The sequence below is a fragment of the Python bivittatus genome, unplaced genomic scaffold (genome assembly GCF_059951505.1).
Source record: "Python bivittatus isolate LINGU-HERP-01145 unplaced genomic scaffold, Pbiv_v1 ctg000020_np1212, whole genome shotgun sequence".
In the NCBI taxonomy this organism is placed as follows: Eukaryota; Metazoa; Chordata; class Lepidosauria; order Squamata; family Pythonidae; genus Python; species Python bivittatus.
Window position 1 is genome coordinate 44,099,956 of NW_028277030.1, and position 25,526 is coordinate 44,125,481.

General features: G+C 37.0%; 1 protein-coding gene across 7 annotated transcripts in view; it reads right to left on the bottom strand.

The window, feature by feature from the left end:
* Window positions 1–25,526, bottom strand: part of COL12A1 (collagen type XII alpha 1 chain) — a 145,920-nt gene that overhangs the window by 8,872 nt on the left and 111,522 nt on the right. For all 7 annotated transcript variants that reach the window (XM_007426960.3, XM_007426961.3, XM_007426962.3 and 4 more), the window contains 13 exons: window positions 24,906–24,944; window positions 24,658–24,796; window positions 23,553–23,695; window positions 22,253–22,362; window positions 19,007–19,156; window positions 16,280–16,357; window positions 14,819–14,905; window positions 13,816–13,869; window positions 12,660–12,755; window positions 12,113–12,166; window positions 11,465–11,518; window positions 10,709–10,762; window positions 5,656–5,718 (listed from right to left, as the gene is read on the bottom strand). In XM_007426960.3, the coding sequence (XP_007427022.2) occupies window positions 5,656–5,718; window positions 10,709–10,762; window positions 11,465–11,518; window positions 12,113–12,166; window positions 12,660–12,755; window positions 13,816–13,869; window positions 14,819–14,905; window positions 16,280–16,357; window positions 19,007–19,156; window positions 22,253–22,362; window positions 23,553–23,695; window positions 24,658–24,796; window positions 24,906–24,944 (1,121 nt within the window). The remainder of the gene's footprint in view (window positions 1–5,655; window positions 5,719–10,708; window positions 10,763–11,464; window positions 11,519–12,112; window positions 12,167–12,659; window positions 12,756–13,815; window positions 13,870–14,818; window positions 14,906–16,279; window positions 16,358–19,006; window positions 19,157–22,252; window positions 22,363–23,552; window positions 23,696–24,657; window positions 24,797–24,905; window positions 24,945–25,526) is intronic.

Genomic DNA, 25,526 nt, shown 5'->3' on the forward strand with positions numbered 1-25,526 from the left:
CTCTTTCAAGTCAAGCTTGTCTTCATACACAGAGTTTCAGTTGGCAGTAAGATGCACATAGTTTGCCTCTGCCTTCCTCCATGATTGTTTTGTAACTTCTCTGTCTAAGCTACAATCCTGGAATTTCCAGATGGTCCTACATCCAAGTATTAACCAGGGCCAGCCCTGCTTAGCTTCTAAACCAAGTTCAGTCAGGTGCACCTACTGCTGAAACCTTGATTGCAACCTGTTTTGCTTATTGATTGTTACCCTTAAAAGCAATATTGAAGGAGTTGGTTAAAGCGAAGCTGTCAGAGTGACTGATTGCTCTATATGCACTTTATATGATATGCACTTTATACTATTGACATTCAGCAATAGTATTTTGGAAATACACATGCACACACACACACACAATCAGTCTGTGAGAGCCAGTTTGGTGTAGTGGTTAAGGCATCAGGCTAGAAACCAGGAGGCCATGAGTTCTAGTCCTGCTTAGGCACAAAGCCAGCTGGGTGACCTTGGGCCAGTTACTTTCTCTCAGCCCAAGGAAGGAGGCAATGGCAAACCACTTCTGAAAAACCTTGCCAAGAAAACTGCAGGGACTTGTCCAGGTAGCCTCCGAGAATCAGACACAATTGAGCAGATTAAAAAAAAATCAGTCTGTAGGAAGTTTGCATGTATAACTCTTAACACAGTACTTTCAGAATTAAATATCACTGGATAGATTATATTCCTTTATTAGCAAATGGAAGAAACTCCCCCCCCCCAAAAAAAACTGACTGGCCCTCTTCCTTAACAAATGTCATTGGCATATTAAAACATTTTGGAGATTTTTAGAACTGCAAAATTATGATCTCATACAAATACACTGAAAACTATTCATGTTGTTCTGTCTGTCAGTGGAATTTTCTGTTTCAAATAATACAAAGAAGAGGCCAGATGTTGTCTGAGCTATTTGATGATAAACAGGAAACAATACATTTTAGTAAGCCATATGAAGAAGCGCTGCTAGTCTCCCTTTCATATTCTCTCCTCTCCCTTCTGATTTATCCATCTTCCATGATAAAAACATGCCACCTTTTATACTATTTTTATAAGCTGACCTAATAAAAATGATTTAATATGAATTTTGGAACATTCAAGAAAGCAGCTCTTTAACGTATGTCCGTGACTCTGGTCACACCCCGAATTGGTCGCAACCCGAAGGAAATTCCCCCATAAGGTTACCGTTAATCCGTTCTGGCATGGAGGACAGGGAGGCGGCTATTGCTTGGAGGGAGAGTCCCCCTCCCTACGACCACGTGTCGGGGGCGTAAAAATGGCCACGGACCACGTGTCAGGGGTGGAAAATGGCCGCGGACCACGTGTCGGGGCGGAAAAATGGCCGCGGACCACGTGTCGGGGCGGAAAAATGGCCACGGACCACGTGTCAGGGGTGGAAAAATGGCCGCGGACCATGTCACGGGAGGGAAAATGGCCGCGTATCCTGTTCATACCCCGAGGCGGAGTTCGCAAACTGAGGTAAATTTTTGCGGCCAGAGCTGGTCGTAACCCGAAAAGTTCGTTAACAGAGGCGTTTGTAACCCGAGGTACCACTGTATCAGATAAATTACAGATTCATCAAGGGATACCACCCACTCATTCTAATGAGCTGAACATCTGCCATGTAGTGTTTATCAAAGGTGATAATGAATTTTCTTTATCAAGGTATGACATCTTCAGTACAAACAGAATCACTTATGCCAAGCTGCATTTCAATTTTCATTCTAACATTTTCAGAAAGGACTGCTAGTTTTGCAAATGTCTCTCTGAAATGTGTCACTTAATATTTTTTCATCAGCACAGCAAAAGTCACCACTAAATCTGGTCCTAGTTAGTTTCTTTCAAAACATCTCAGTGTATTCTCAAGCTACTTAACAATACACTAAAATTATTCCAGAAGTCAGGACTAGAACATAACTGTATGCAATTAAATATAATGTCAGTATTTATAAAATATGTCACTGAAATCATGAACAAAAGTAAAACAGCTACACTAGGGATAATTTCAAATACAGAGACTTCAGCATCAGGCATAGTGACTCAAAATACACTCATATATTCCTAAGTCTGGCTGGTAATATAAGGTTCAGAGAGCACATCTGTCTCTGTTTCACAGTTCTTCATTACTGTCAGACTATTTGGAATGAAGCAACATTAGCAACTTGGACTGAAAATGAAGAGGACACTTGCTCACAAAGTAAGCTTTGGGAAGCTATAGCCATAGCAGAATCCATCTTTCCAAAAGAAAAATAAAAGCCTCAGAAGAGAAGACTGAGGGGGAAATTAAAGCACTGTTCAAATAATTTAAAGAGTTATTATACAGAATAAAGTCATGACCTGTTCTTTTCTTTGCAGAATGCAGGTCATATAACAATAATCTTAAGCAGTGGTTCCCAATCTTTTCCTTTATGTGGACAAATAAGTTGTCACCAGGGGTTAATGATGCAGTGTCTGAATGCACCACGGCATATAGAATTCACATATCCAACCCCCAATTAAATGAAATTAATTTTAATTTTTAAAATCCTGAGAGAGCTGGGGGAAGAATGCTATAATCTCATATGATTTTGAATGAGAGCGCCAAAATGTTCCAAAACTGTGGACCTTGAGAAATCTTAGCCATTTAAAATGGAATATTGTTGACAGCTACACCTGGAACACTTATGATACTCCTATGGGCTTTACAGGTTGGGAACCACTGATTTTAACTAACATGAAACCATATGCTGGTTGTATGTTGGGAAAATCAAAGAACAAGACAATGTGATATGAAATCAATTATGATTCCCCTTTACTGGATATGTTCGAGCCGAGGATAGAGAACAATTTGTCAGGGTTATTCTAATATGAATTCCTTCACTGAGCAAGAGATTGGTTTTGATGACCTAGATGTCTTTTCCCAACTCTATTAAGATGAAGCACTTCTCTCAATATTTTTAAAAGAATATGAAAAACTAAAAACACAGATTAGAAGCAGAGATCTCCTAGGTTTAGAAAAGATTGATTTAAATGGAAGAATCATTCTCCTGAAGGCTTTATTTGGACTTCCAAAATACTTTTGCATTTTTAAAAGGAAAGCCAGGCTGCTAGTACCAGTACAGAGCTACTGCATGACTTACGTAGTGCATATGTATTAAAGGGTGGGGCTCAAACACACAGTATCTACTTACCGCAGCTTGGAAATTATATACTTCTGTTCATGCATCCTAAATGGTATTTGCCTTTTTTTTTTTTTTTGCAGTTTATCACTTTGCTGACTGAACTTCAATTTGCAATCAACTATTATTCCAAGATCTTTTTCATAACTGCTAATCCTAATCCTATTTCTCCACATTTGTCTTTGTTAAATTTCATTCTGTTTTGTTCAGACCATTTGTACAATCTATCCAGGTTTTTCTGAACTTCATTTTTTTCTTCTAGGTTATTAGCCCATACACTTTTGTATTATCTGCCAATTTGATAACCGCTGCCTCCACCTCTTTATTCAAGTCATTAATAAAAGTACTGAAGTATAAAGAGCTCAATGCTGAAGCTTTGGACACAGTCTGGCAAAACATACTAACTCAAGGTGACTTCTGGCAATTACCATTGTTTTCAACTCTAACCCTAACCTTAGGTTACAGGTCATCTGGAGATTTAAACTCATTCAAGATAAACAGGAATTCCTTGTCCGTGTTTCTATCAAACTCAGGCTCATCTTGCCCCTTCATGCTTTCTTACTGAAGACAACTTAAACAGAAATTAAGTAGCTTTGCCTTTTTTGGGGGGGGGGGGGTTACCTGTTAGCATTTTGCTGTCTTTACGGAGTTGGTGGTATCATTAATTCCTGCAGATCTGCACCATTTGAGATTACTTGCTTGGCACCAATTCAGAATGATCAGGTAATATTCTAACATGCCCTGAATTATTATGCTAGTGACTAATTTATTTAAGATATCCTCTATGCACTAGCATGATTGTCTAGAGTTATCTAATAGTCTTACACCATGCTCAGACTGAAATGATTGCATTTACTACAGGTGATCCTGAGATCCTCATCTCATCCTTGGATTGAACTATATACTTTAGATCTTTGTATGATTGGTTCTGCAAAGATACACTGAGGGTCCGAAATTATCAAAGGAAATAGTGCATGATCAAATAAAGTGCTACTCTGGAACTGGGCCATACAGCTACAGGAAAGCTGCATGACCTTTAGATCTCTGCAGGCTACATTTGGCTGGCTACTCACACATATGGTCTTAGGTTGCCCTTCTGGCATTTTTTGATAGCACAAATGTGCGTGCTGAAATCCTATCTGCCTCCTAAGTCTAACCAAACATCTGCACAAACTCTGTGCGCCAGAGTTCCTGCTGGGAACTGGTCTATAAACATGAGAAACAGTGAGTATGATGTCAAACATATGGAGAGTGGGGCAAGTTATTATATGTTCTCAAATCATGTTACATATTCACCTTATGTAAAAATAGAACAAAAAAAATAACATGCAATCAAGCCTAGATATACAAGTTAAATAAAAAATCCTGGTAGGGGAGATTTGCCCTGATTTTCTGCTTTTATTTTTTTTAGTTGGGGTTTGGGATTTTTACTTTTTTTAAAGGTATGTTTAATCTGTTTTACACTATACGTTCAATGTTTCCCACTTCATAAAAGCAAAAAGCTGTCTTGCTAATTTTTAGCAATCATAGCCAGATGTGGTTTATAAGGGCCACAAAAATAAGTTTGGGTTCTCAGGTTATACACTCTTAATTTAAATGATCTTTACAGATCATTTACAGGTAATTTACACATTACAATTCAGACCAACTCAAATCAATGGAACATGCTAGTCTGATTCATTTACTCTAGAGATATGACTGAATACTCTTATGATCACAGAACCTATAGCCAAGGGTTGCAAAGCATTTCACAAAGAGGCATAATAACACAAAACCAAAGCCATATTATAGTACTTTGTTAGCAGAATCAGTTCTAGGATCCAAAATCTTCATCAGGACTAGTCTACTTTTCTTCAAGAATACTGATAATGAAACAAAGATAATGAGATGGACCCTATTGCATTTCCATGGTAGCTGAGCCAGCAGATATGACTGCTGCGTGCTCTGATGCCAAATGTTTTCCCATTGTGGTCTTGGATACATCTGTCAAAGGGGCTCCATCAGTTGCTATTAAGGCCAACTCCTGATCCCACTTAATCTCTAAGAAAGTTGCAGACTTGAAGCCATCAACAGAATGTTAGGAAACTTCATTTAAGCATTTTTAAGCTAAATGTTCTCAAAATGGTACATTAAAAAAAACACCACAGGCCGTATATCACACCTGACTGAGTTTTAAAAATAGCAAATAGTAATTCCACTAAGTAATTTACCTCTGGGATGTTTATGTAGTGCAGAAATATAAGCCTTGGCATGTTCAGTGGGAGTACTTTTTTAAAGTGGAAAAAAACCCTATGACCACAATTTCCAGACCTGCCTTTTATGCTGCAAAAAGGATGAATGATAAAAAGTGAGACTGTTTAAAAATCAGATTTGCCATCAAAGAAAGCCATTGTATGATGCACAATTTCCTACTGGTAAAGTAAAAGGGCTTTTCACAAAAGATACAATAAACACCAATGATTGATTCTCTTACCGGTACACCACGATCACCTGGTTTCCCAGCTGGACCAGCAACTCCAGGCACTCCTGGGGCACCCTGTAAACAAGTAGATTGAAAGATATAAAAAGAAGGAAAATAATGGTCTGAGGTATTTATTTATTTATTTATTTATTTATTTATTTATTTGGTGTGTTTGTTCAATTTATATATATGAAATGAAATATATACTCAGAAATTTAGCTAATACTGGGAGTAAACTGGCTGGGCGTTATTCTGGTGACTGGATGGATGGATGGATGGATGGATGGATGGATGGATGGATGGATGGATGGATGGATGGAAAGATAGACTGACTGACTGACTGACTGACTGACTGACTGACTGACTGACTGACTTTAGAATGCACAGCAAATCCTCCCCAGTCATTTTACTACCATGTCTCCAGAATCTGTACTGAAGCCTCCCCAACTCCACAGACAGATCTGGGGGTCTGAAGGAGGAATAGTTAAATGCCATTTCATCAGCATGAAGCTACAACAGCATTTTACCAATCATCTCCAACCATCAAGTAATGGTAATACAAAGTTAAGGAAGCAAAGAAGCAAAGTCTTCCTTCAGTCAAGCTTAGCTGGGGACTACACAGATACTTCCATTTTGTCTTCCTGACAATACATAAGTGGTTTGTCACTGTTTGGGATATTTTTTTCAACATTCAATTTTTTTTATTATTGTTGGTTGCATAGTCAGCCAGATGTTTAGACTGGATATCCACCTATCAAGTCCTTCCCAAAGATCTGGGATAGGCAGATGTTGTTGTTTGATGGCATTAAAGGTATCGTTACAGATCATAAGCTGTTCCAAGTAAATCTGCCTTTTGCAATTGACTGATGGTGATTTTGTCAATGCTGATGGTCTTCAAGTGGTGCTTCAGATGTTTTGGGATTGCACCCGAGGGGCCTATAACTATTGGTACTATCTTTGCTTTCTTTTGCCACAGTCATTCTACTTCTATTGGCAGGTCTTTGTATTTTGCCATTTTCTTCAGTTCTTTCTCTTCTATTCTGCTGTCTCCAGGTATTGCAATGTCTACTATCCAGACTATTTGTCTTTCTTATCAACAGTTGTTAAGTCTGGGGTGTTGTGTGGCAGGTGCTTTTCTGTTTGAATTCTAAAGTACAGAGCACTTTAGCTTCTTCATTTTCCATTACTTAGTCTGTTTTGTGGTCCCACCAGTTCTTGCAGACAAACGATATTCTTGCAGATATTCCAATGCACCATTGTTGCTACTTTGTCATGCCATTGTTTGTTGTACATCTGTGCAATCTTCTTGCAGTAGCTAACTTGGTGTCCACTGTTTCTTCAGCTTCTTTGCAGAGGTGGCATTTGCTGTCTGTTGCTGTCTTTTCAATTCTGGCTTTGTATGCGTTTATTCTTAAAGCTTGGTCTTGTGCAGCCAGAATTAGCCCCTCTGTCTCTTTCTTCAACTTTCCTGCTCTTAGCCACTGCCAGGTCTTGTTGTTATCTGCTTTGCCTGCTAGTTTTTGTGTGTGTGTGTGTGTGTGTGTGTGTGTGTGTGTGTGTGTGTACTGGCCATGTAATACTTTGCTTTGCCATGTCTCTTTTCTATTCTATTCTATTCTATTCTATTCTATTCTATTCTATTCTATTCTATTCTATTCTATTCTATTCTATTCTATTCTATTCTATTCTATTTTTTTCTTCTTCAACTATCTGGTGTACTTGCAACGTTCCACACCCACCTATGCTCCTTGGTAAGTAGAGTCTGTCAACATCGCTGCATGGGTGAAGGGCATGCTTCATTATCATTATTTTTCTGGTCTTCCTATCCAGAGCTTCTAGTTCTGCTTGAGTCCAGTCCACTATTCCAGCTGTGTAGCTAATGACTGGATATGCCCAGATGTTAATTGCTTTCATGGTATTTCTTCTACTGAGTTTGGACTTTAAGATCTTCTTCACTCTCATGATGTATTCACTACTAACCTTCTTCTTGACTTCAATGTGCTTGATGTTGTCAGCCTGGAGGATGTCCAGTATTTGTAATGATCTTCTTTATCCAGACTCTTGATGTTATTTCCATAGGGCATCTTGATTCCTTCACTTTTCACTATTTTTCCCCTGTTGATGGTAAGGGTGGCACATTTGTCCAGTCCAAACTCCATTGCAATATCTTGGCTATATATTCAGACAGTGCTGAGCAGCAATTCTATTTCAGATGGTGTTTTTCTATACATTTTCAGATTGTCCATGTAAAGGCTGTAAAGAGGTAGGCTGGCAGATGTTTTTGATGTTTGGTAGCCATGGCCTGACTTGTTCAGTATTGTTGACAGAGGAATCAATGCAATGACAAACAGTAGTGGTGATAGTGAGTCTCCTTGAAAGATTTTTCTCTTGATATTAACCTCTCCCAGTCTATCACCATTGACCAGCAACAACTCTGTCTTCCACTGTGCCATTGGTCTTTGCACAAAGCTTCTGATGTTTTTACTGACTCCTGCTATTTCTAAGCACTTGATTATCCAATCATGTGCCAGGGAGTCAAATGCCTTCTTGTAATCAGTTCAAGCTACATTCAGGTTGGTCTTCCTTCTCTTGCAGTTTTCCAAAATCATCTTGTCAATTAGAAGCTGATCTTTTGTTCCTCTGCACAGTTTCTTTTCTGCTCAGGGAGAAAGAACTTGTTTTCAACTAGATGCTGTTGGACTGCATCAGCTACAACACCAGTTAGCAATTTGAAAGTTGTTGGTAAGCAAATAATTGGCCTGTAGTTGCCCCTTTTGTTGGATCTTTCATTATCAGGTAGGTTTTGCCAGATGTTAACCAATCTTCAATTTCACCTCCTTGCAGTATGTTATTAAACTGCCTGGCAATGAGTGGGTGCAGAGCAGTCAGATGTTTCAATCAAAAACCATGCAGTTCATCTTCACCTGATGCTGACCATTTCTTGATCTTTCTTGCCCTTTTCTCCACCATTTCTGCTGTTATTACAAGTTCTTTCAATTCAGCTTCTTTTTTATTCTTATCCACCTCCTTTATCCAAGTTGCATTCTTGTTGTATTTCTTTGGGTTGTCCCATAGCTGTGCCCAGAACTGCACTGTTTCATCTTTGTCAGGTGTTGACTGGTTGACTGACATTGCAGTCTCTTCATTGATGGATTGGTAGAAATGTTTCTGATTTGACTGAAATTGGAGATTCTGCCTATAGTGTGCAATTTGAGCTTTCTATCTGCTGATCTTCTTGGCTATGGCTGTTATTTGCTGCTTTATTATTTCCAGTGCTTCTTGATCTTCCTTGTTTCCAGGTGATATTTCTTGATCAGGTATTTTCTGACCTTCTCGTTCTTCAGCTTCTTTTCTTTCATCTATTCTAGCTTGCTTGCATCTGATCTTAGCATACTGATCTTATTTTCCAACCTGATATTCCATTTTGGAATATCAGGTTGGAACTGATATAATAGATGCACTATTTGGCTTTTTTCTTGTATGTTGATTTTGCATCCAAGGTATTCTATTCTATTTTATTCTATTTTATTCTATTTTATTCTATTTTATTCTATTTTATTCTATTTTATTCTATTCTATTCTATTCTATTCTATTCTATTCTATTCTATTCTATCTTAAATTTATATGCTGCCCAACTCTGGGAGGTTTAGTCTACAACCCCAGGTTTTTCTGTTACTCTGCCAACTAGGTATTTATAGTTCCAAGCCGTAGGTTTTTCCAGATCAACCAAAGTTGGATAACTACACTATCTATAGGAATGTGTATAAGGTTTTTTTCCTACCATTCACATTAATTTGGTCACATTTTAATGTGCTTTTCTATGTTCAACTTTTTCATTAAATCCCAATATTTCTTATCACTTGATCTTCCTAGGCACAAAGGAATGAATTCCACAAGATTACATTTCAAACACAGCATAAAGCTTCTGGTGCAATGGAACCTCAATTTAACACACCCCATTTAGCAGAGTTCAAATGCAGTGGACCAAATTTCTGTCTGGACATCCCCCTGAAATAATGGACAGGTCCAGCACATCTGGAGTCAGCTGGATAAAGCAGTTAAATTTACATTAATTTTACTTAAATTTATGACATCTACTGCTATTCATATCATTTGCATAGTGATGTCATTATGCAAATGATGTCAATTGTCTCAATATCATACTTTAATATTTAATGGACAAGGAGGAGTAACAGATATGCCCTTCTTCCAAACAGTCCATTAGAATGAGGCTTAATTTATATTACTAAAGATTTAATCTTGAATTTTTTCTAGCAATAAAAAATGTGATCTAAAAAAACAGCAACCAGGTTTTGTTTTTTGAAAAAAATCAGCTTAAAATCATCAAGGCTTCTCTTTTAACAATACAATTTGTTAACAATTTGATATTTATAGGAAGATGGCACAGGCAAAGGGAAAAATCAGTAGACTGTACATTTTATTAAACAATATTGTAACAAGGTAGGTTTACTTTACATAGTCAATAAAATTAGATGAACTAAGATGGACCTACAACTAATATTGCAATGTAAGAGAACATCTTCAGAGCTCCCAATTTTCAATTTCTCCCATTTTGCTTCTTTTCCCACTTCCAATGGTCAACAATTCATATCACTGCACATCTTAGTCATCACTTCATTGTTCTGTAGTACCCTTTTCATAAGGCTTTTCTTTAATATATTTCCATATTGCAAATCTTGACATCCTTCAAACCCAGTGTTTCTCAACCTTGGCAGCTTTAAGATGTGTGAACTTCAACTCCCAGAATTCCCTACCCAGCATGCTGGCTGGGGAATTCTGGGAGTTGAAGTCCACACAGCTTAGAGCCACCAAGGTTGAGAAACATTGTGCTAACCGATGACTGGAGCCATTTGTGCTATATTAAGCATCCATACTCAGAGCACTGAATTAATATGCCAGCTGTAATTTAATTTGCTGTGATAGCATGTGTTCCTGCAAATGATGACAGTACTATTTGACACAAAACAGACACAATTCTCACCAGCGGTATTCATCATAGTTCCACTATTACATTATCATTCTAACAATGAAGCCAACACTTACCGCTGGTCCCGGGGGACCTCTTGGTCCTGTCACTCCGTCTTTTCCAGTAAAACCCTATGTGAAAAACAGTGAATATTATGGATTAGTTTTCTTTTGCTTTTAGGGACAAGCTAATTATTCAGAAAAGGTTTTAGGCCCACCACCACATTAAAAGTATCAAAAACATTCAAAACCATAATTTCTATACATCCTATGTTATGTAGGATCAGTAACTATGAATTTTATAGCTACAATTAAATACATACTATTGGAATGTACCAAGGGTCTTACAGTTTAAGTATTTATGCTGAACATTAGTGAGAAAGTTTTAGTGCTGTCATAGATATATTTTACTTAGGACTTTCTCCTCTGTAGATGAAGAACAAAGAACTCTGTTAGGCTTATTGCTTATTTTGCTCTTATCCAAAGTCTTTGCTTCTATATGTTTATTTGCTTAATGCAATTCCTCACTGATTTACATCACTGCTATACAAAGCCTATCGTTTCTACATAATTCCATCAGTCATTCACTTTCTTCAAACTTGGTGCCCTCTATATGTATTGGACTACACTGTCCATCAACCCCAATCAGACCAAATAAATCTGATCTAAACAAAAAGCAACTTAGTAGGTTGCGTATTTAAAACCCATTTGTTCCATCTTTTCAAAGCTCAGGGAAGCTGACAAGATGAAGAAGACACATAAAATTATAAATGTTCTAATGTTGTTCAACGTTTTTGTAAAAGATTTCCACTCTCTGGTAGAAAAATTACTCACTCTGTCACCTGGTGGCCCCATTGGGCCAGGAGGGCCGCTTAGGCCTGGGGATCCCTAGGTGAGAAAAAAAAAATCATTAATTAGACAGGATTTTGGAACAATGCAATACAGTTTTAACATATCAGGGCATTTTATTTTAATTTTTAATATATAGTTCATTGAACTGTAGACTCTTTGGATACAGTGGTATTGATTCTGACACCATGCAAAAGAAATGGACCAAAACAAGCAGACATTTGATTTATAATTTCAGCACCCTGTACAGGATTACATTTTGCCTACATGCTGTTTTTTATAGTTATTTGTATTGCTTAGTCTTTTAAAGGCAAATACATTTTATTATCATCATGTTACAAATCTTATTCAGAGCTCACTCTCAAGTAATAGCTAATCATTAAACAATTGCTATTCATACTAAGAAAACCTACTAATGACTATGGATGAGAGAAATTCAGCAATCTGAGAATGGAAGGCTCTTTGGAACTCTAGAACCTTTTATTGTCTTTTAGGACTATGCTGGTCCAGGAGCAGTTCAGCATTTTCTAGAAGTATATTCCCCAAACTAGAAGTAGTTTGAAATGCCCCAGAAATAGGCCTACAAGCATACATCTTTTGGACATATTGCAAATAAATAGCAAAGGAACTTACTGATCGCCCTGGTAGTCCAGGTTCTCCAGCGTCACCTTTTGGCCCTTGACGTCCCTAGAATTGAAAATAAACACAGTTCTTGCTTATTTACTGAAAAACAAAGCCATGGGTTTAATTTACAAATATGTACTGCCATCTTTAAGCCTCAAAACCGATTAGAACAAACAAAAGTTCATTTGGGCCTGTAGTGTGTGGTTGTAGCTACTTACAGAATGGCCTTTTCTTTGATTCACACCGTGAAAACTAAGCATGATGGTTTATTAGACAACACTTTTCAGGATTTCCCTGAAAAGGGGAGCATATTTTAAGCAAGGAAGCAGAACAAATGCAAACTCAAGCACCACAGCATGTCAGTATGTTTATGCAGAATCTACAAATACTGCAGTGTTAAGAAATCTGATTAGGGCATGAATACACCTTGACTCACAGTAGATATCTGAATATACTAGGAAAAAGTATGTCAAACTGTGATACCAACTACAGTCAGAGAAGGTTTATTCTATTATGCTTTGCATCTTATCCTGTCCAAACAGGCTTTCTTACTTACAGGCTCTCCTGTAATGGAAAGCCCACTTGGCCCCTGTGGTCCCGGTGGTCCTTGAGGGCCTGGAAGGCCTGAATCTCCTCGAGCACCTGGTGGCCCCTGCAAGTAGCAAAAGAAAGAAACAGAATTGTTAATCTTCCAAAGAACGTATGTAAGGATGGAGCCAGGTTAAGTCTTTGGTGACAAAATTTACCCAGCAATTAAACAATTGCTTTCTCTAACATGATTCCCTCCAGAAATGTTAGACTACATCTCCCATCTTCCGTAGCTATGATGATGTGCCTATCATTCTATGAAGGGAATATCTAAAGCTATGTACTTTCAAAGATTTCCTTATGAATAAAGGCAGTATAGACATTTTTAAATATATGAACATAAAAGAGAAATGGATGGGAATGGCACCACTTGGAAGTGTTAGGAACACACTTTCTACAGACACTGCTGTGGATAAATGAAATTCCTTCTATTTTCTAGGGAATTCATCTACACTTGCATTGCTCAGGGTAGCCTATATGAACTAATTCCACAGGATAGGAATTGAAAAGGAAAAAAAATGTGGCAGAGCTGGCATCCTTACTTTTTTAACTATCCTATATTCATATGGGATTCTCTAATGCAAATGCCAGTAATAAAAAAACTATTGGGGAAAAAAAAGTAAAATGCCCTGTCTAGCATTCCGTGTATTTTCAATAGGATGCTATAACTAATTATAGTTCTCAGATGCATAAGGTGAAATGTTACAAATGTCTCCAAACATATTCCTCCTACAAACACATACAGAAATGTTATATAGCTAAGGATAGTGGGAGGCAACCAGGGACATCTGCAGCAAAGGTCAAAAAAGTCAGGATAGCAGTTGATTGAAGCCCTGCCCTCTTTTTTACAAGCAGTGGTGGTCATGGCCACCATTCTGATTTATTAGAACTCCCCCCCTGCCCTTGGATGACCCCAGATGCAACCCCAGCAGAGAGATCTAATCAGGCATAGTAAAGGTATTTAACCTTACTGAAGTCTTTTTAAGAAATCCAGCTAAAAATATGAATGTGTTAAAGTTCAGTCCTATACATTATAACTCAGATGAAATCCCCCCAAGCTGCATAAGTTTTCCTTCCAGGTAAGCATGTGCAAGATTTCAGACTCATTTAAGCTAAGTACTCACAGGAGGTCCATTTAAGCCTCTTTCACCTCTTACACCGCTGGCACCTCGAGCTCCCTAAAACCCGGGACAACAAACAAACACATGATTACAATAGACAGGGAGACAAACAAATAGCCACATTAACAGATAAAGTGTTTTATCTGTTTTAAATTTTCGTGTTTTAAATTTTACATGCAGAACATCATATCTTCTCACAATTTCCTGAAGGACCTAGCAGTATTCATTCTCAAAAGAAGGTCTTCCAGCACAGTCCAAAAAAGATTGCCGATCTTTAGGATAAAAATAGTGTCTATGGGCTACAAACTGCAAATTTTATTTCTTCAGGAGAGCAGAAGTGATAAAAACAAGGAAAGAGGATAAAATGACTTACTGCTAAATATTTGTTATTAAACACTAATACATTACAATATGTCAAAATAATTTTCTCATGTTTGCTTTTTCTCTGAACAGTGTGCCTTGCTCTTCTACAGCAATTTCAGAAGACAATAAAAACCATCTCTTTCACCTTATTTAAACAGCCCTTAGCAGTGGCATTCATCTGATCTGCTTAAATCATATTTAATCAGTTTCACATCTTTGTCGCTTCTGTGGAGCTAGAAGTTAGGACATTTTTCCCCTATAAGTTCCTTGGTCATTTCACTCACTTCCTCCATCACCTGTGCACAGTTCATTCACAAATGTGGACTAATGGTATGTGGATGATAATAGTATTTCCATGTTTGTGTTACAGAAGTGCACTGTCATTACACAGGCCAAGACATGTAACTGTGTCAGTAAGAGTGGTTCCTCAGCCCCATTTCTACTCTAGGAAATGAGCATTCAAATGATGACTACTGACTGCAGTTACTGTGCCAAAACTAGAACTGAAGTTAACTACTTGCCAGCATAAAAGATGATGTTCTGGCCTTCAACTGATCCTGACCCAGACTCAGTGAAGCTCTCAGAAGTTATACACAGACATAACCATATGGCTCATAATCACAATATATTGATTTTTGCTTACAGCAGGTCCTGGAGGTCCTGGAGCCCCCACACTGTCTTGTACGCATGTACAAGCATTTGGCAACGATGGGCATTTTGCTTCATCCCTCTGAAATTTAAATCAGAACCTGTCATTTTTAAAATGATCTTTACTGACAGATAAAACAACAGTGATCTTACAGCTGGATAATTTACACTATAACTACTTCTGATATCGAAGTCTAGTAAAATTCAGCATCAAGGTAGTTGTTTCCAAGAAGTATTTTAATTGGGGACATGATTAATTCATTTCAGAGAGAGAGAGAGAGATCAGCCATCACAGTCTTGATGCTTACACCTAGTATATAAAAGCAAGAACTGATTGATCAGCTGGGAAAACACATACTTTGCACATGTTTACAGCACTTTGTACTTGCTTCACATATTCTAGGATTTATCCTTCAAAATATATTCTAAGGCTGAATTCTGCTCACTCCCATAACAATTAACACATGAATTTAAAGTAAGATTCAATTTTCATTAAATAGAAAAAATATCTAAAATATCATTTTAATACAGCTTCTATTTTACGCTCAGTATCAACCCAATTAAATGTTGATCTATATAAATATTGATACATAGTTATGAGTTGAAGTGGTAACTTTCCTATAATCTGCTGCTAATATTAAAGTAAGAAGGACATAATTCGCACTGTATTCTGAGAGCTGTCACTGCTTACATTCTACTTTTTAGAACAGTGGGATATAAAGCAAAATCATGTCATTAAATAACATAAATTGGTTTCAGCAGAAGACGGTGTTGGCAGAAGTCTGAAGAAGACTCAGTAAAGAAAGGTACTTCAGTGGAAATCTTCCAAAGCACAGTAGTTAAAATCATTGAATTATTCCAGTAAGATTTTGTATTTCTTTCTCTCTTCTCTGGGAAGAACTTTCTTAAGTATCTTCTGCCTGCTTGTTTTTCCAACCCATTTCCCTTCACTGTTGATTTATTCTCTCTCTCCTTCAAAATGAGCTTGGACCATTGCATGTTAACACAAACTCAGCTGGCTGATTTTTGCCTAATATTCTACATTAGCAGTAGCTACAATTGGTTGTTTCACTGTTCCATACCCTAATCATCTGAAGATTCAACCCCAAAGTCCACAAGAGACTTATTTTTTAAAAAAATAGTAAGTCAAATTTTGATGAATGGTAAGGGAATACTAGTTTTTTAAGAATACAGTCCTAGATTCTGAAAACAGAATGGAATGTGACAAGGCAGCTAAAATGCTTTTTCCACAATACTGGTGCCTGGACGGGAATATTTAGAATATGTTCTGGTAAAGTTACATTCCTGCATTCAGTATGATTCAGAATCACATAGACAATTTGTTATTCCCAAGAGATCATTTAAGCCTGTTATCCCACCCTGTTCTCTTGGAGGAGCTAGCTCAGCCTCCTGATATGAAGCATTAAAATTGTCAGAACGTTTCCTGTATGTTTACCTTAGAAGGAATGTCACAGCATCTGTCTCTGCTGGTCCAAACTGCATTGCACACAATGTCAAAGCTCTGTATATCAAACTATAAAACAGAAATGGAAGTGTATTGAAAGTTATATCTGAATGAACCTGCAAGTACAAAATCGTGCAATTTAGTGTTAAGCAAAATGAAATATTGTTTTTCTTTTAGCTATACCAGCAATGTGCCATTCCTACCACCACACTGATGACAAAAACATAGGACATGAGGAAAGTGGTCACAAAGTAGCTCACTTCAGGTCCCTGTGGTATTTTACGTGGCTCCTTTAAGACTGGATTAATACATAATTGTCCTTCAACTTTAAGAGCCCTGCCAATTATGTGAAATAACCTACAACCTTTCCCCTAGTCCATTACAGAGGCAAAACGTGGGCAGAGTGTTTCCTGCCCACTCACCTTTCCCTTCCAAACATACCCATATTCACACTGTCTGTCTGTCTGTCTCTCTGTCTGCAAAGCCATTCCTCCTGACAGGCTGCTAAGGGGCTGACTGGAAAGAAAAGTTGAATTCTGAAACTATTACCAAAAGGAGAATTTCAAAAGCCTTCCTTTCACCATGGTATCAAAAACAACTAGTTAGCATAGTACTGGACTATAGACATGACCTAGCAAGCAACTAAAATTTCATTTCATGGCTTATCCTTGGGCTAGATTGTGTGAAACATGAAATGAGAGCTAGAGAGTATGGCAGGCAGGTTCCATTAGTGGATGGAGACACCAACAAACACAGGGGGAACACACTGAAACATGCATTTCATCCCACCTTGAGGCAGTAAGAAAAAGTATTTCCAAAGTAGCTAAGAATCACATAACATTTTTACTGTTATGTATTATCACTGATTTTCTGTTGATCTTGTGGGATGGATAGGTGTGTACAGAACAATAGAGACATAGCAACATCATTAGAGTGGGAGGTACTATATATCAGATTTTCCCAACCTTATGCCTTCCAAATATATTAAGACTGCAATATCCAGAATTCCCAAGCAGCATGGCCACTGACTGATATGTTTATCATTAGCAATGAAAGTTACTTAAAATAATAAACATATTGTTCCCAGCCAAAGACTCTGTGACTGTTATGATTGAGTCATGCAAGTGACTCAGAGGTTGATGCTACTAAAAGAGAAGTTCTGTTTCTATTCTAAGACAAATATTGTGGGAATATTCTGCAGAATATGGGAGAATTTTGATCGCGGCAAATAGTCTGCATATAATCTAGGTACTGTATCTGAACTCAGACAACTGAGAATTTTTCTATCAAATTTTTAGAGCTGCAGCTTTTGGGCAATATGGAACTCTGAAACTCAAACAGTTATTCACGCATTCATTTAAAATGCTTGTATGCTGCTTCAATCACTTGACTTTAAGCAACATACAGGCTAAAGAAAAACAAAATCAGTAATATAACAATAATATTTATATCAGTAATAATCATAATAATCAGCATCATAATAGACTAACATCCACCTCGGGTATTCCTCTACTTACTCCTCGTTCTTCTTTGTTAAAAACATAGCTTTTAAAAAGAGTATTGAGGACTGAAGAGTGAGTAGAGGATGTCCTGAATATCAGGAGTCAGAATGCAGATCTTATTTTGGGTGGCAAGACATTCCATAAGAGAAGAGCTCTAGCAGAGAATCCTCACTTCTAAGTCCACTCCCACCTCACCTCACATGGGTTGAGTGAAGCCACTGAAAAGGCCAGCAGGAAAGTCACACTCCCCTATCTAAGTGACCAGTGTGGTTTCTATCCCGTACATGGACCTGGACTCTGGAAAAGATCCAGATAATCCATATTTTCTAGTCTCTTAGATGGCAACTCCCCCCCTTTCAACAACTTTCTCCAAAAACAAAAGGTTGGAGATTGGGGGAGAGTTATCCAGAATAGTTGAGTCCAGGGCCAGCCCTTCAAAGAGGGGGTGTACCAGTACCCATTTCAAGGACATCAACATTGGCCAAGCTGCAATGGCTGCAGGGCACAGTCTTTATCTGAAATGAAGGGTTTGAAGGGGAAAGTTTTTAAATCTGAGATCATATCAGATTCCATTCAGGAGCTGCTGTGTGCATAGACATGTATCAGTTAAGTGTGTGAGAAGGGGATTCTGAACAAGACAGTGAGAAGAAACTTCATTTCCTCTCCTGACAATACTGTTGCACATGACTAGGATGAGAGGTATGAGGAAACTGGCAGTGGGAGCATACATCCACAGAAGATCACATATTGCTCAGCACTGGTCTAAGTAGATTTTGTGCATGTGTTACTATTTTGAATGGAACCCAAGCAGGAGCAATTAGTTTTCATTTTCTTCAGGTGTATGTGGAAGAGGAGTTTCACTGTGAAAGTTCATGCTATATAATACATTAATTTTTACAATGCCACTATATTCTTGATTGCCATTAATATTATATCACTTTATTTAGAGCACAATTTGTCATCATTACCTATACATTTTTTATTTATACTATATAAAGGTTCCTAATACTATTTCTAATGCTATGTGGGCTATATGCCTCTCAATCCCATTTATTCAGCCAGGATGTGAATTCAGAAAACATTTTAGGATTTCAGATCAGATTTCAGGAAAGTTTGGGGTTGTACTGGGGATGGGAGAATCCATCCTACTGGCAGAATCTGTTCTGATACCTTTGATAAAGATTTAAAAATTTAATTTATAAAGTTTACTACTTACTGATGCTGTTTTTCTATCACCTTTCTGTAGTTTACCAAGGATTTCATAGCCATCAGTTGTGATATTTCCACCTTCCTTAATAGGCTTTTCCATAATTTCAACACAGTCAACATAAATCTTAGCACTTGTGGATGTTATAACAAGATGAACCTAGAGAAAAATCATTCAGAAGAAGCATAACAAAGACCCTTGTTAATTCTTCATGGTTTTAGAAAGAAAATGTAGTTCAAAGTATAGTTGACTGTATACTGAAATTGTCCAAAGCCTTGAAAGTGAAGAGGAACAAATACATGTGAGTTCTCTGTATCTATAGGTAAAAGTGCCTTTCTTAATGAAAGTGGCAGCTCCTTCCATGCAATGTATTCCAGACAATAAACAAGCAGTGACTCGACAAACCTTTGTGTGCACTCAGGTTTGGAATAGGTCTGGATGAAGGGTGCAACAATCTATACAAACATATGCCGTGAATCAATGCCACCAATCACCATATAAATAAAACACTAGCTAATGATAAAGACAGAAAGACTATAAGAAGTTTTTTTGTTGTTGCTGCTGTTGCTTGTTCCAAAAGTTTATTTTTCCATAACCAGTAAAAGTTTGTAAGAATAAGCCTTCCAAAACTCTGTACTATTCATAGAAACTGAGCGGCAGAAATGAAATGGAGTGGAAATGACATTTTCCAGTTTGTATAAGACTAGACTAAAAAATGTAAAATGATATTTTTACTTATTACACATTTTGGAGAAGCTCTCCTATTATCAAATACTATCCTTCTGCCAGACATTCCTTTCCAAATGTATAGTTAGAAGATTGACTGATTATAATTATGTAGAATATATATATAGTATAAATGAAAATATCAAAGTTATCCCCACAATATTTTTGCAAGCTTTGTAACCACGAGAGTCTTCATGCTGCATATCTGATACATTTTGGAACTGAGAAGCATCTGGTAGAGGCCTTGTTTGGGTAAAAGATATTCTTCCCTTGGAATCCATATAGAACCAAATGCTACGGGACCCACCAAATGCTGAGTAATATTTTTTGAACTACATAAGAAATGGAAAACTACTCCAAACTGATGTTCATCTTCCAAACAGAAGTTTAATACTTATCCCTCTTCAGTTGGTTAAAAACTCCTTAAGTGTTATTTTACCATTTTCACATCCAAATCTGTAATTCAATGCAATTTTTTTAGTTTACTTACAATCATACAGCTTTAAACTGTATGGGGACACTATACTTTTTATAGTAATACAGTTGACTCAGCAGGAAAGACCCTAACTAAATATTTAAAAAGATTTGTTGCACAAAAAGATTTTCAATGATTTCAGATAAAATGATTCAATACTTATTTACTCAGAAATAAGTTTAACTGTGATTAATGGGGTTCACTCAGTAAGTATGTCTAAGATCACAACCTAATTGTTATATCATGCGTTAAAATACTGTAAGAATTTTAATCTGTCCGTTACTTATTGTGTGTGTGTGTGTGTGTGTTATTACTTATTGTATGGCAGTATTGATTACAGCATCTCTTAAACAGCACTCTCAGAGTTTGTTTGTTTTTTTAATGGCATAATAAAATACTAATAGCATCTTCTGCTATAGGCTAATAGGATTGACTACTGAAGAAACTTCAACCTGAACTCAACAGAGCACATGAAGTGAAGAAAACTGTCAACAGCTTACTTAAAAAAAAACAAACAGGGAATAACAGAGATAACTGGGGCTTCATTGAATTAGGCTTGTGGATTAGTTTGTAATCCTGTAAAAATATTGGAATCAGAAAAGTAAATAGAAGAAAATAAGCGGATGGGTATGAAAGTTGTGACAGGGGCTGGAGGAGGTTTTTTAAAGTTAATGCTGGCTCCTAAGCATGATGAACACTAACTACAAACTCCTTTCTTTGCTCTCTAACAACAACAACAACAAAAAAAAAAACTAGGGTGGGTCCATTGCTGCAGATGTGCAGATCTCATCAGATCTGGAACTCAACTAATTTCATTTATTCTCAACCTCTCTGGCAGTACACAAGGCCAGCTATATAAAATAAAAACCATACACCTAACATACTAGACAGGTGAGGATAGCAATGGGACAGAGCTGATTTGGCAGGCATGAAAAAAAAGCACCTGGACTAAAAATAGGCTTCTGTCAATTTTTTTTTCCCCTTTTTCTTTTAGAAGTACAAGGCAAAAAGAAAAGTGCCAAGACACCCTGAAAACTTTCCTTTTAAGAAATAATTATCTTGTTTCCTAGGTTAATGAGCTCCTTCCTTCACCAGTCCTCCATTAAAAAAAATGGCAAGGAAGACTCACAGAACTTCCTGTCATGTATAGTTGGCCCATTAACAGCAAGTCAACAAACAGAAAACATCTGTTTCTATGAGTTCTTTGACAAGACATTAACTAGGCCAACATTTTCCCTAAGAGACTTTCATTATGGCAGTGCTACTCAAAACCCAAAACAGTATGCCAAAGCAAATGTTTCACAAAAAGCCAAGTTAGCTATTTTTCAGTGAATGGAAATGCAACTCACTGAATTAACACCACAGACATTTTTTATATTCTGGCAAGATACTTCCACAGAATTTATCCATCTGCAGAACTGTGATAAACATATCCTTAGAGATCTATCTATGACTCTCTGCTTCTGCCATTCTGCTTCAAACACAACTGTCCTCCTGATCCCATAATACTTCACATTTACTTCCATTCAAAGATAAGTCTATACTTGCCTTCAAATAATATTAAGAAGAAGAGCCACAAATGCATAAGTCCCATGTATACATGGGACTGGGGTGGTCATATTCACATATGGATGAAAAACTGCTTATTATTCATTGTTTTCACCTCAGTATGTATACTGGGTTTTTTTAGTTTTTGCTGCACTATTGTTCAATGGTCTCAGCTGAAGAAATAGGTAAATGGTTACATTACAAACCAAGAAGATGCACTGTGCTAATAATAGTTAGAAGATATGAAATTTGAGATAAGGATGCTGATCTGTGTAGTTTAAAGCAGCTCTCACAGCTTCTTCCTCTCTTTATTTTCAAACATGCTTGGAGATTAACCATCCAATCCCATATACAAGGAAACCAATGATACAGTTATTTATTTACTTACTGGTAGCAAGTATATACTGTTGCATTTACCATCTAGGCATACTATTTTTGAGTGGAGGCTTTTATTTGTTTTCAAGCCGATATCATTATTCATAATAATCTACAGAAAATGGTTTTACCTTGTGGAAACTTCCATAAAAGAGTTTCTTTATTTCATCACCTTCAAATGCTACTGTCTGAATTTCTCCTCTTGTGTCCTTGTTAAAGAATGATAACACTTTGCTGGAAGCTAGGGAGAAATACATTATATTATTGATATGGATAGTTCATTATAGGGCTATATAATGTTTCAACTCCAAAAGATGCTTCAGTTCACAAAGGGCAGAAACGTAGCACCTGTCTCTAACTTTTAAAGCAGCTGTATCATTTCATGGCAGCTCAAAACAGCTCCTTAATCTATGCACACCCATTTCCAAACCTGATTGATACCAATTCCTTAATTAGGAATTTTGGGTAGCAATATTATTATATTCCATACAAATATAGTTCCCTTTCAGAGCATAAATCATCCAATCAGCTAATTCTGGTAATCCAAAGGGATGCTTTGAAACGAATCAAACACTGAATTGAGGTGCTTAATGCAACACTAAGTGTCTACGGCTGAAACATGAGAAAACATGAGATGAAACATCTTGCAATCTTCAACTTGCCAATTTTTGAGTCAGAACCCGCATACCACGTGGAAGAATCATGATTTATGGCAATCTGAAGAAAGGCTTTTCCAGTATAAATATGAAAGTAGAACTTCCTAGCATATTTACTCTTTTTAATATATAAGTAGAATATATTAGAGCTAGCAAATTCTGGGAGTTGAAGTCCATACAGCTTAAAGTTGCCAAGGTTGAGAAACACGAAACTAAAGCAATATCTTATATACACTGATAGCTCACAAGTGCTGACAAATTTTACTGCTACTGCTGGCAGGCTATCAATCTTTAGACGGGCTCACAAAGGAGAGCCTGAGATAACACTCAGATAAACAAAACCTTTTTCTTGCCTAATTTTGTAAAAAATTATTTAGAGTATTATTTCAGGTCAGAATTATTGGAATACTTTCTCCAAATTAATTGTTGTTCCCTAATTCTCTAAAACCCTACATTTTTAAAGTTCAGATCAAAGCACTGGCTGAATTGTTTCACATAAAGATTACAATAATTAGCTGTGGTTTGGCAAACCACAACCCATGCAAACATTATGCAAATTGCATGTTGATAGAAAATTAGTTGCAATCTGCCTCACGATGTTGTGCTTAGCTGATTTCTGATACTGAATAAACTGTATCAGAGTAAAACGATAATATTGTACTATATAGAGATATTTCAACTTTGAAATATTCAAAAAGTAAAACATCATATGTACATTCCATTCACATAATCAGTTCATAATGCAAACAAATGAGGCAGGAGGAATCATCCTTACGGTCAAGAACAACTCCAACTTGTGGTTTGTAATCTCTGTCTGTTATCTGCCAAATTGCAAATGGTTCAGTAGAGGTTTCCGAGAGAAGACGGAATAAAAATATGATAGTGTAAGCCTTTGGTAATCCATCTGGATGAATTTCCCTATTAAAGAAAGCAGAAACATCCCTCACCAAAAAGGCATAATTAAAAATGCTAAAGCACTTCATTACATTTAATCTTTATCACAGTTAATAAGTTTGTGTGAATATCAGTGTGCTGTTTAACAGACAGCACCAAAGATTCTTGCTTATCAGCTGATCACTCATTCCCCTAAAAAAGTGTACTAAAGACTCAAAAGAAACTCATCTTTATATATGAGAATTAAACATTTTCTCCCAAAAAAGAGAGAAAGGCTAATTTTAATCCTCCATATTATTCAGTATATATATATGAGCCTGTTCTTCTTTTAAACCCATTGAAAAGTATTGTGAAATCTGCTGGAATTATATTTAAAGCTAAAGTTTTCTTTTCTTCTGCAGTGGGGATGGATGTGGGAAGAAGGACAGAGTAGTGCTCATAACATCAATGAAAGTCCAGAGTACCTAAAGGGATATTTCCTTCCTACGCATATGTCCAAACAAACAGATAATCTTCAAAGCCTTTTCTCAGAATGCTCTACAACGCTCAGGCAGGAGGCTGCCAGAAAGAGGGCCTTCTCAGTTGCAGCATTCTCACCGTGGAATGCCATCCTGAAGGAGGTTTACCTGTTGCCCACATTGTTATTTTTTCAGTGCCAGGTAACATTTCTTTTTGTTCCAGATATTTAAGGATTTAAGTCCCAGACTATGTACATAATTTTAATGCACTGTATAGAATAGCTATTTTATGTATTTTATTTCCCATACTATTTTTTTTTACTTCATTCTGTTTATGAGAGGCTCCAAAAGGGAGTATATACTATATACACACTCTCTCTGTGTATATGTATCTTGTAGCAAAGTAATACATCTTTACTTCTTACCATTGTTAGCAAGGATTCAGCATTTATCCTTATCAGTATAACCACATCCAGCCAATTTTCCCCAATTAGAAAAGCCTTCAAGAAAAAGAAACAGTATACTTACACAGTGGGCTGGCTAACAAAAGCATTTTTATGAAGCCTGTATGCCACATGGCTCGGGAAAGATCCTGACTGCAAGGAAACTCCAGGTACTGAAGCAAAATGTTTCTCTGTTAAATTGTAAGCTTCCAGCATCCTGAAGCCTATAGGACAGAACAAACAGAAAAAGAAAAAAAGAAACAACAGTGATGGGATTTAGAAACAGTGAACTGAGACATTACTAACCTGGAATATTTGTTTATTATTTCTTACCAGGAGAAGTGTATCCATCCAAGTACATGAGAGGACAAGCTGGAAAAAAGAAACAGATACAGTCATGAATGAGCAGTGGCATTGCTATTAGCAGAAGCAAACAGGTTCCTGCAAACGAATGTCCTTCAGAGATGCAGAACTACAAATACCACCATTCTTAGCCTCCTTTGATATGGTAACTGTGGTTGATTACTTTTATGGCCAAGACTGTTTTCATGGCACAAAGATAGGGAATGCTTTTAGAAAGTTTTCAGAGAGAAGCTAAATGGGTTTATATGTCAACAGTTGCTTTTTATCAGAGTCACGCATCAATCTATTTCCATTTCCATTTCCATTTCCATACCCATCTGCAATGATCTATATATGTATCTATTCTGAAGGATTCCATAATTCAGGTTATGGTTAAGTTTCTCCTTCAGAGACAGGTAACCCAGAAATTCACAGAAATATGCCTGAGAAAGAGAGAGGACCTCCCTGGTTCAACTCAATATGCTGCTCTCTGTTGTAACTCAAAAAATGCCATTAGATAAGCCATTCCATCTCAGCTAAGAATTCCAAGGGTAAAACAGATAAGGATGCCATGGAATGTTAATATGGGCTAAGGGTTATGCGTTCATGTTT